A 12,509-nucleotide genomic window follows, 5' to 3' on the forward strand; every position below is an offset into this window, starting at 1 on the left:
TGGTACTGGCACAAAAACAGACACATAGATCAATGGAACAGAAGAGAGAGCCCAGAAATAGACCCTCGACTCTATGGTCAACTAATCTTTGACAAAGCAGGAAAGAATGTCCAATGGAAAAAAAACAGCTTCTTCAATAAATGGTGTTGGAAGGGAGCTGGGGGAAATTGGAAGGCGAGGTGAACCATGAGAGACTATGGACTCTGAAAAACAATCTGAGGGGTTTGAAGCGGCAGGGGGTGGGAGGCTGGGGGAACAAGGTGGTGGGTATTAGAGAAGGCACGCATTCCACGGGGTGTGGTGCAAAAATAATGAATACTGTTATGCTGAAAATAAAAAAAAATTATACTTAAAAAAATGGTATTGGGAAAATTGGACAGCCACATGCAGAAAAATGAAATTGGACCATTTCCTTACACCACACACAAAAATAGACTCAAAATGGATGAAGGACCTCAATGTGAGAAAGGAATTCATCAAAATCCTTGAGGAGAACACAGGCAGCAACCTCTTCCACCTCAGCCACAGCAACTTCTTCCTAGGAACATTGCAAGGCAAGGGAAGCAAGGGCAAAATGAACTATTGGGACTTAATCAAGATCAAAAGCTTTTGCACAGCAAAGGAAACAGTTAACAAAATCAAAAGACAACTGACAGAATGGGAGAAGATATTTGCAAATGACATATCAGATAAGGGGCTAGTGTCCAAAATCTATAAAGAACTTAGCAAACTCAACAACCAAAGAACAAATAATCCAATCAAGAAATGGGCAGAAGACATGAACAGACATTTCTACAAAGAAGACATCCAGATGGCCAACAGACACATGAAAAAGTGCTCCACATCACTCGGCATCAGGGAAATACAAATCAAAACCACAATGAAGTACCACCTCACACCAGTCAGAAAGTCAGAATGGCTAAAATTAACAAGTCAGGAATGCTGGCGAGGATGCGGAGAAAGGAGAACCCTCCGACACTGTCGGTGGAAATGCAACCTGCTTCAACCACTCTGGAAAACAGCATGGGGGTTCCTCAAAAAGTTAAAAATAGAGCTACCCTATGACCCAGCAATTGCACTACTGGGTATTTACCCTAAAGATACAAATGTAGTGATCCGAAGGGGCACGTCCACCCGAATGTTTATAGCAGCAATGTCCACAATAGCTAAACTATGGAAAAAACCTAGATGTCTATCAACAGATGAATGGATAAAGAACATGTGGTGTATATATATATACAATGGAAAACTATGCAGCCATCAAAAGAAATGAAATCTTGCCATTTGTGACGACATGGATAGAACTAGACAGAGAAAGACAACTATCATATGATCTCCCTGATATGAGAAGTGGAGATGCATTGTGGGGGGTTTGAAGAGTAGGAAAAGAATAAATGAAACAAGATGGGATTGGGAGGGAGACAAACCATAAGAGACTCTTAATCTCACAAAACAAACTGAGGGGGGCCAGGGGGAGGGTGGTAAGGAGAGGGTGATGGGGTTATGGACATTGGGGAGGGTATGTGCTATGGTGAGAGCTGTGAAGTGTGTAAACCTGGCAATTCACAAACCTGTACCCCTGGGGCTAATAATACATTATATATTTATTTAAAAGATATAGAAAATTAAAAAAAAAAAACCTTGGATGCTTAAAGAAGCTCAATCCAGTGAAAGGGAGATTAAAACACTGTATTCACTGGCCCAAGTAAACAACAAGGAAACCTAAATCTTCTAATTCTGAAAGGCAGTGGGGAAAAAATCTCCTGTGAAGGATCTCCTGAATCTCATGTGGGTTTGGAGTCTAAATTGATACTGCTCTCATGGTATGAGAAACCCCAGGTCAAAACATATAAATTGATTGAGGTCAATAAAAATCTAGAGTACCTGGCAAAGGCAATAACCAAACCAAGCTCAGGAGTACTCTTAAACCCACACTCATCAGATTCCCATAGAAAAAACAAGCTGGTTAAGATAAACCCCAAATAAAAAGCCACCTAAAACCATTTTAACTTACCAGCTCTAAATTGAAGTGTTCCCACATGATTTGACGCTTAAGAGTGAATGTATATAGGAAAGAAGATCAAGTATATACTACAAGAAGTTAAAAATGGAAACCACAGATAAATATATTCTCACTTAGAAACAATGACCAAAACTCAATAACTGTTCTTCTAAAATGTAGTGAAATTCGGGGTATTTCTTTTGGTTAAAAAAACAGAATGAGTCAAGTACTATAGAAGGACAGATGAAGGTGATCTTCTCTGAAGAAAGACTGCATATCAAAATGAAGCTGCTGGTGTCATGTCTTTGTTTTATTACAATGGAATTTTCCCACCCATGCTTTTAAGAAATGAATAGTAATTACTAAATAAGCATATATACCTAGATAAGTGTGAATAGAAAGATATGGTCAATAAATATTTAAATTAGCAGACTATTTTGGCTCTAATTTGTATCAGCCTAAGTCTCCAGTGTGACTGTCCTTAGCATTTTACCCACATATATATGCTCTAAGACTGTATCTCATTAACAGGGAAAAATGAAAAGGACCTCACACCAAAATAATCCTCACCATTGATGTCGCAACGCTGGAGGGCTTCACTGATGTCCTCCTCAGTCAAACTGACATTCAAACTTTCCAGGGCATGCTCCAAGCTAGGTATATCAATCTTGCCATTATCAACACTGGACAAGATATGAATAGCTTCTTCAATCTCTACAAAGATAAATAAATATATGTAAGATAATATGTTCGAAAAAGTGCAAAATAGTTTGTCCAAAGTCCATTATAGATGAATTCTCGAATTAAGCATATATATTTAACTAAAAAAAAAAAAAAAAGCAAAATATTTTCCAACAACCCACTTATTTCAAGCAGCATTTAAAACCAAAAAATTACATGCCAAAGAGAATATGAGTTATCTGAATCCATTAACCCACTAAATACTGAATGAGCTGTAAGCTTTTCTTAAATAATAGTTAAATCCCTTACATGTAGATATAGATTTCTATCAACTGATAAAGTAAACAAAAAAGGCTAAAATTTGAGATTAAATCTCTTGATCCCCAGGGCCACCACTAGTCTCTATTGTGCTTTTGGGTGATTGAGAAAGGGTCCCCTTTGTATGTATCTATTACAAAGAAGCACACCTTGCTCTGGGCAGCTGAAATCTAGCACTGGTGGTCCAAGTCTGAAGAGCATAGTGAAATATGGAGTGTGTTTCAGTCTCTGCTTGTACCCTACCTCCAGGCATCTTTGCGCAAGGCAAAACCCATACAACCAAATGGAGTAGTCCTGTTGATACCACACCAATTTAAAATATAAAACATCATTATTGGGTGTTTCAATTTTTCATCAATACCATTTCCCACTCTCTTAATCCCAAAATGAAGTCATCGTGCATGTTTCCACAGTCTGAAAATTATTGTGTTATACCAACAGATCTAAACCTTCACCTGGAAAGAAAACATAATACCATTTAAGACTTTTATTCATTGTACTAATAATTTTTTTGCAGCTACCAAGACCAATAATGAAAATTTCAGCCCTTTCATCAAAGAGTTTTCCCGTAAAAAAGTTTCCTGTGAATTCCCAGAAAACAAAGACTGAATCTGTCATGTCTATAAATAAAATGGTAATACATGATACAGTTGGTATGATGAGAAAAATATGCACAAGATATTATGAAAGCACTGAGACAGTTCACCTAACCTACAACTCTGAAAAGTCTTATGTGACATTTGAGATGAGTTTAGGGTAAAAAAATTTGAGTTTATCTGACAGGAAATGTATAGAAAGGAAACAGCACATACAAAGATATGGAACCAAAAGCAAATAGAGCGAGCCAGTTTAAATTGTAATAAGTAGTATGGCTACAGAATAAATACAAATGCAGAAGTGATGAGAGAGGAGACTAATGAGATAATAAAGTTTTATTGTCATTGATTCATTCCATAAATATTTATAATTATATGAGTTGATAACATAAAAGATTTAGAAAAATACCTAACATAGTAAATATTGTATAATATTAATTTTTTTTTTTAACTGGGTATGGTGTCCAGATCGATTCTCTGCCCTTGGACATCTCACAGCCTGGTTTATTTTTTTTTTTTTAAGATTTTATTTATTTATTTGACAGACAGAGATCACAAGTAGGCAGAGAAGCAGGCAGAGAGAGAGGAGGAAGCAGGATCCCTGCTGAGCAGACAGCCCAATGCAGGGCTCGATCCCAGGACCCTGGGATCATGACTTGAGCTGAAGGCAGAGGTTTTAACCCACTGAGCCACCCAGGTGCCCCAATATTAATTATTTTTTAAGACTTTATTTATTTATTTAACAGAGGGAGAGAAATCACAAGTAGGCAGAGAAGCAGGCAGAGAGAGAGGGGGAAGCAGGCTCCCCGCTGAGCAGAGAGCCCGATGTGGGGCTCAATCCCCAGACCCTGGGATCATGACCTGAGCCGAAGGCAGAGGCTTTAACCCATTGAGCCACCCAGGTGCCCCATATAATATTAATTATTAATAGTAGCTACTCCTAAAAGCCTGCTGAAAGCCAGGGTGGTGCCAGGATCTAGAGAAACAATACTAGGATATGAAGCAAAGTAGAGATGTAGTCCTTGGTCCAATGACTCTTCTAGGCATGTAAGAAAAAGAATCATTAATCAAATAATTAAAACGATGACTGGAAAATAGTCATATTTTAACATGGGCAGATGACTCTGAAGAAAACATTACAAATGGCCAACAGACACAAGAAAAGATATTCAACATCACTAATCTCAGGGGAATGCAAATCAAAATCACAATGAGGTATCTATCACCTTACATCTGTCAGAATGGCTAGAATCAAAAACATAAGAAATAACAGGTGTTGGCAGGGATGTGGGGAAAAAGGAGCCCTTGTGTACTGTTGGTGGAATGTAAATTGGTAAAGCCACTAAGGAAAATAATATGGAGATTCCTCAAAAAATTAAAAATAGTAATACCATATGACCCAATAATTTCACAATGGGTATTTACCCAAAGAAGACAAAAACACTAATTCAAAAAGGTATATGCACTCCTATGTGTATTACAGTATTACTTACAAAAGCCAAGATATGAAAGTATCTCAAGTAGGTGAATGAATAAAGATGTGGTATATTTATGGAATATGACACAGCCATGGAAAAAGATGAGACTTTTTTTTTTTTTTTTTTTTTTGCCGTTTTGCCAACATGGATGGACCTAAGGGCATTATGCTAAGGAAATATGTCAGACTGAGAAAAACAAATACCATGTAATTGTACTCATCTGTCGAATCTAAAAAACAAAACAAATAAAAAAACAAAAAGTACAGAGAGTGCGCCCGAGTGATTCAGTTGGTTAAGTGTCTGCCTTCAGCTCAGGTCATGATCCCAGGGTCTTGGGATTAAGTTCCCTCTCCCTCTGCTGTTCCCCCTGCTTGTGATCTCTCTCTCTCTGTGTCAAATAAATAAATAAAATCTTAAAAAAAAAAAAGGCAGAATCGTCCTATAAATACAGAGAACAAACTGATGGGTGCCCAGAGAAAAGGTCGGTAGGAGGATGGGCAAAATGGGTGAAGGGGAATGGGAGAGACAGGCTTCCAGCTATGTTATGAATATGTCATGGCATAGTGTAGGGAATATAGTCAATGATATTGTAACCACGTTGTATGGTGACTGATGGTAGTTACATTTGTGGTGAGCATGGCATAATGTATAGAGAAGCTGAATTACTATGTTGTACATGTGAAGCAAATTAACATTGTATGTTCACTACACTCAGAATTTTTCATTAAAAATTGTATTATTTTGATCCTAATGAATTAAGATGATTTAAGTTATTTAATATTTTTGTTACTTTATTTTTTTCTAAGTAAGCTCTATACTCAATAAGGGTCTTGAATTCCTAACCCGGAGATCAAGAGTCATATGCTCTACTGACTGAGCCAGGCAGATGCCCTTAATTTTTGTTACTTCATAAGGTAAAATATACTGAGTGTTTCTAGTATCATTTAAAAAATATGAATGAGTACTTACAATATGAAACAAATGCCATGAATGAGACATGGTTTAATGAAAGCATATTAACAAAGGAAGTCGACCTAGACTAGCAGATAACGATTGGCTCCCCTAGAGGAATCTGACATGCATCTGAAAGATGAGTAAACTTGAACTAGGCAAAGAGGGTTGGGGAAAAATATTCCAGGGAATAAAATATGCAAAAGCTTTGTGATGGGAGGAAAAGAGAGATCTAAGAAAATGAAAGAAAGGCAATGTATTTGAAAGTATAGAAAACAAGGATAATGGTACAAGATTGTGTTAGAGGACTAGGACATATAGGATGGATTTTGATCTTTAACAGCAATGGAAAATGTTTAAAGAGTTATAAATAGGGAGATCTAGGATATGTAATATCTAGTAGATCTAGTAATCTGACATAATCAGATTACTTTTTTGAAAAAAATATTACTCTGGCTGGAGTGGGGAAAATGGACTAGGAATCCATTGGCACCTGGCAATGATTCCTAAAGAGTAACTCTTTTATAGGGAATGTTTTCTTATACACATATAAAGTTCTTACCATCTGCTTTTGGTAGTCTCAGATTTGAAGACAAAGCCTCTTTCTTAAAATCTGCAAATTTACAGAGATTATGCCATAAGGAACAGCATCCTGATTTTATCCAGTTTGAAAGAAAGCCTAGACTAAATACTTCATCTCTCAGTAACATTTCCCATTGACCATTCCCTTCCTCTCAAAATCATCCACTGGCTTCCAAAATATTTTTTCTATTCATCCTCCTCTTACTTCTTTGAGCCCATGGATTTGTCAACCTCCACCAAGCTCCTTAAAAGTGACTGAGATTCTAATGTCATAAATGTTTCCTTTCTCCCAAATGGGCAGGTTCATCTCCAGGCCCATATATTCAATAAAATGTTTATTAGTCTGGATTGTCCTTCTCTAGTTCTGCTTGCTTACCTATCTATCTAATCATGGAGCTTCTCCTAAGGACAAGCTGCTGTTGTTACACCCTACATTCTATACACTTTCTACAAAAATGCAAATTGCTACAGAGATCTCTTTGAGGGACAAGTGATAGAAATAAAATATGTCCATCTGCATAGATAAACCATATTACAACTAGAGAGACATTTAGAATAACCCACAACTAGTCCAGATATTACCTTAAAACAAAAGGAGGTTAGAATAAAAACACATTATATTTACCTTAATTTGTTTACTTGTTCTAAGCAAGATTTAAAAAAAAAAAACTAAGCTATTAAAAAGTACTTTAAAAAATAGTAGGTTTGGCAATTTTATAAGATAATTCTAAAACAGGATTTCTCAACCTCAGCAAAATTGCATATGGGTCCTGATAATTATTTGGGGGAGTACTATCCTAGACACTGTAGGATGGCTAGCAGCATCTCTTGCTTCTACTCACTACATGCCAGCAGTCCTCCACCCATCAGTTTTGACAATCTAAATGGTCTTCACACACTGCCAATTATTCCCTGAGAGACAGATCTGACCTTATTTTTTAGCTGAAGCTAAATTTAAAGGCAAGAAATGGCTTTCCAAATATGGATAAAGTCCATCTGGATATATCCCAGCTGAGAATATAGATGGGTCAGGTAAATTCTTTGTAAATAGAGCAAAGAGCAGCTCAACATTTACATATGAGTGTTACATAGAAAAATGTTTTAATTGTTCAACAATAACTTGTACTTTTCAAAGGGCCTTTCATCTTAAAAAAAAAAAGCTAGAAAATAATTAAGACCTCTCTAAAGTTCATAGAAGGAAAGGGATTAACTTTGAAATGAAATTACTCTAGAAAGAAATATTTCAAAGCCATACAACAACATATATAAATACTTGAGACCAACTTTACAATCTAGTCCAAGAGATCATCCAGGAATTTGATACTGTAATAACTAAATGGACATATCTGTGGATATAGAATATAAGGTATATCCCTAAATTTGGTCTGCAGTAAATCACATTTCAATACATTTATGGTACTATTTAGGAACTAAATATTATAATATTAACTAAATATCATTAGGAACTAATATTAACATTTAACTAGTATTTTGGTAAAATATTTAAAAATCCTTGGATGAAGTTTTAGAAGAAATTTTTATTACAAGTTGTTCAATCAACTCACCCTCAACAATGGACTCATCCAGTATTTTTTGAAGACTATTATCAGTGAAATAAATTTCACTGATATTTCCAGGTACATCTGCATATTTGTCCTTATCAGACTGATCACTTTCTTCCATAGAATCCAATGTATTGATGATATCATTCAATGCTACAAACACAGAAAATATACATTCAACATGTACTTCAGCCCATGGATCCAAGTCTTTGGAACATAACAGTAAAATTGATGGACTCTCTGAGGTTTGCACTATCCAAAATGGCAGCCACTACGCATATGTGGCATTTAAATAAATAGAGCAATCCATTCTCCACTATAGTTTTCTATAGCCCCTCATCTTTATTCTTGTTAAAACTTTGGGTTCTGGGTGGGCTATTCCTGTATGAACAAAAAAGTACACCAGAGTTTCTCTAGTTATCAATAATGAGCTCACAATTTCAGTAAAAAACATCCTCCATTCTTCACAACTGCTCTCACACCCCAATCTTTCCTTTTCCACTTTCCTTCCCTCCACCTTTTAATCTTGTCACCTCATTTCACCCAATTTAGAGGATCAGCAAAGCCTATTATGCATAGCACATTAACATAAAACATCTAGATTAGGAAATCCATGCCTGACCTCCCTTAATTAAAAAGCAAAACAAAACTTCAGGGGCACCTGGGTGGCTCAGTCAACTGGGCAGCTGACTTTTGATTTCAGCTCAGGTCATGATCTCAAGGTCTTGGGACAGAGCCCCATGTTGGGCTCCAAACTCAGCATGGAGTCTGCTTGGGATTCTCTCTCCCTCTGCTCCTCCCCACACTGGCTCTCTCTCTCAAATAAATAGATAAAATCTTTATTTTTTATTTATTTATTTTTTTAAAGATTGTATTTATTTGACAGACAGAGATCACAAGTAGGCAGAGAGGCAGGCAGAGAGAGAGAGAGAGAGAGAGAGAGAGGGAAGCAAACTTCCTGCAGAGCAGGGAGCCCGATGCAGGGCTCGATCCCAGGACCCTGAGATCATGACCTGAGCCGAAGGCAGCAGCCCAAACCACTGAGCCACCCAGGCACCCCTAAATCTTTTTTTTTAAACCCTTCATTTCTAAAGTATATATCCAAAAAATCATCTCTTGGGATTCATTAAGAGAAATGTATAATAAATTACTTTAAATTACCCAGTTTATGTAGAAGTAGTATTTAACTCTTTCTGTTGTTCCATGATTTAGTCATTAGTTATTGGTAAAACGTTTCAGAAATAGGACACATGAGCAAGGGCTGAAGGGAAATGTGAGTCTAGAGAAAAGATGATTCGATATGAAACAAAGAAAATATAAGAGTTCTCTCAGGCCACTGATAGGAGGAAGAGTCCAAATGTTAAATATGGTTTGGGAATGGAATTACAAGGCAGGATTTCCACAAAATATGTGGAATAATTGACTAATTCCACAGCTGTCCAAAATTATGGACAAAAGGTCATAAGGATTTCCAAGACAAATAGTAGGATGAGTCTGTGTTGCCATTAGCCTGTCCCTGGAAGCCATTAATGTAGTTTTTAAATAAATATATAATAATTGAAGAAACTCCAAATCTAATGAGCTATCAAGACCTCTAACTACAGACTGCATTCTCTGACCACAATAAAATAAAACTAAAAATAAACAGCAAAGATAGGGCAATAATGAAATTCAAATTGCTTTAAAATTTTAAGTTTTCTCTTAAACAACTCTTACATTAAGGGGAAAATCAAAACATGACTGAAAATATTTAGACAATAACAACAATGATAAACAAAGACTGTTAGATACAAAGTTTTACTAAAATGAAAATGATAGGCTTAAACATTTAATGTCCAGTAAGAAAAAAGGGTAAATTAATAATTTAAATAACTTAGAAAAGCTATAAAATCGGCATAAGAGAACAACAGAAAGGACTTAAGACAAAAGCAGAAATTAATTTTTTAACTATAAACAGAAATACTAAAGATAAATCTAAGAGATAGTGCTTTAAAAAGACAGCTAATTAAAATGTTTTGTTACAATAATACATTATACATTAATAAAAAAAAAAGTAAGGGAAAAGACCAGAAATCAGCCCATAATTTAGTTAAATTGAGCTGTAAATGTTTCTCCAGAATGTCTCAACAAAACCTTATCTTAAAAGGTATGTAGAAAAATTATATTTTGCTTCAAGGAACACATTTGAAATAAAGAACATCGCTGTTTCTATTCACTAAAAAAAAAAAAAAAAAAAAAAAAAAAAAATGTTTTGTTACTAAACATAGAAAAAGTTAAGGTTATATATATGCAAATTTAACAATGAGAAAATAACCAGATTCAAAAAAATCAAAAGAATTATCACTGCATAGGGCTGTATTCCAATAAAACACCTGAATAAAATATATTTCCTAGGAGAATTAAAACTACCAACACCGACAAAATAACACCAAAGATAGCAAAAAGCAACCCATCAAAATCAAAGATGAATAATAAACTAGGAAAAAACTTCAATAGATAAGACAGAACATTAATGTCCCTAATACATAAAGAGCTATTTAAGAATTCATATTCATATGAGAAAGACAATCTAATTAAAATATAATCAAAGCACACTTGACAATCATGAAAAATGTGTTTTACCTCACTAGTCATTAAAGAAGTGTATATTAAAATAATAATAAAAATTTTTACTGGCAAAATTTTTAATAACTAATACCCATTATTGATAAAAGTGAATTTTTACAACCCTTTGGCAGGATAATTAAGCAATAGCTATTAACATCTTATATCTGCGTATGTTTCAGTCTAGCACTGTGACTGCTGACAAATTTATCCACCAGGAAAACTTTGTGCACATATATACATTCAAGGATGCTCATCAAAATGTTTGAATGGCTAAAAGTTGGCAATAACCTAAATATCATTAAGAGTGTATGGGGAGCCTGGGTGGCTCAGTGGGTTAAGCCTCTGCCTTCAGCTCAGGTCATGATCTCAGGGTCCTGGGATTCAGCCCTGCATCGGCTCTCTGCTCAGCAGGGAGCCTGGTTCCCCCTCCCCCTCTGCCTACCTCTCTGCCTACTTGTGATCTCTCTCTCTGTGTCAAATAAATAAATAAATAATCTTTAAAAAAAGAAGAGTGTTGTGGATAAAATTATAGTACATCCCCATAATGGAATATTATGCAGCCCTTAAAAAGAATGAGGTAGTTTATATGATATAATGGAACATGGAATAATATCTAAGATACACTATTAATTTCTTTTAAAAAGCAAGTTGTGGAATATAACACAGTAATTTAATTTTTAAATAACAATTTAAGAACACACAAATACTCACAGATGCAAGTAAAAAAGCCTAAAAGAATACTTACTAAACTTCAACAGGGATATTTTCAGAGGGTGACATTACAAGAGCCTTAGTGCTTTATATTTCTTACCTTTCTGGTCACTATATTTTTTATAACAGTTTTAAAATTGCCATTATTATATAACAAAGTTTTTTTATTCAGTTATTGGAAAACATTACAACCTCATGATTTTCCCAATCCTTTCCACTGAAGTAAAAATTCTTTTTTTAAAAAAGATTTTATTTATTTATTCAGAGAAAGAGAGCATGCATGTGCTTGATCCCATGTTGGGGGGAATCTCAGGGGCCCGGAGATTATGACCTGAACCAAATCAAGAGTTGATGCTTAACAGACTGAGCCACCCAGGTGCCCCTCAAGTAAAAATTCTTAAATGAAAAAAATTGTAGTAAAGTTTGCCATAAGTACAAATGCTCAAATATTAATAAAAGAAACATCTGGCACAGATACTACTACAAAGAAGATTTAAGCACCAAATATAGTGTTTGACCTTTAAACGAGTGACCTTTAAACGAGTCCTGTGTTGTGGCCATTCAGCAGTTTTACCATAAAGCTCTTACCAATAAAATTGGAAAATTTCTGGTTGTCCTTCAAAGCCTTCATACAATCTTTAACATTCACCATGTTTTCATCTGGAAGAAAGAAAGAGAGAGGTGATAAACAAGAATCCCTGGACAAGGTTATATTAAAAAGCTAGTATAAAAATAAAAATCAGCATACAAGATACTTTGGATTCATTTTCACCTATTATGCTTTGCAATTAACCTTACAAGGCTGTTGATACAATAGTTCTGATTCTACCTGTAAGGGAATTAAAATACCAAGAAAGTTATAAGTCCAATAACTTCACTTGGCGCAAAGTGGCAAAGCTAGGTTTTCTATTCAAAGAGCTGGAATTTCCAAGCCCACTTCCCATAAATTTTTGACCTGCTGTTAAAAAGTATTCTCCTAACTGCAAAAGAGGAATGTGAAAGAAGAAAGGCTCCCTTTCAA

The 12,509-nt window shown here is 35.3% G+C and overlaps 1 protein-coding gene across 1 annotated transcript in view; it reads right to left on the bottom strand.

The window, feature by feature from the left end:
* The window catches only part of EFCAB13 (EF-hand calcium binding domain 13), a 98,801-nt gene that overhangs the window by 4,927 nt on the left and 81,365 nt on the right, over positions 1 to 12,509 (bottom strand). The window contains exons 15-17 of the mRNA XM_059379097.1: positions 12,077 to 12,148; positions 6,589 to 6,639; positions 2,573 to 2,716 (exon numbers count right to left, since the gene is read on the bottom strand). Of these exons, the coding sequence (XP_059235080.1) occupies positions 2,573 to 2,716; positions 6,589 to 6,639; positions 12,077 to 12,148 (267 nt within the window). The remainder of the gene's footprint in view (positions 1 to 2,572; positions 2,717 to 6,588; positions 6,640 to 12,076; positions 12,149 to 12,509) is intronic.

This window comes from Mustela nigripes, chromosome 16, assembly GCF_022355385.1.
Source record: "Mustela nigripes isolate SB6536 chromosome 16, MUSNIG.SB6536, whole genome shotgun sequence".
NCBI lineage: Eukaryota > Metazoa > Chordata > Mammalia > Carnivora > Mustelidae > Mustela > Mustela nigripes.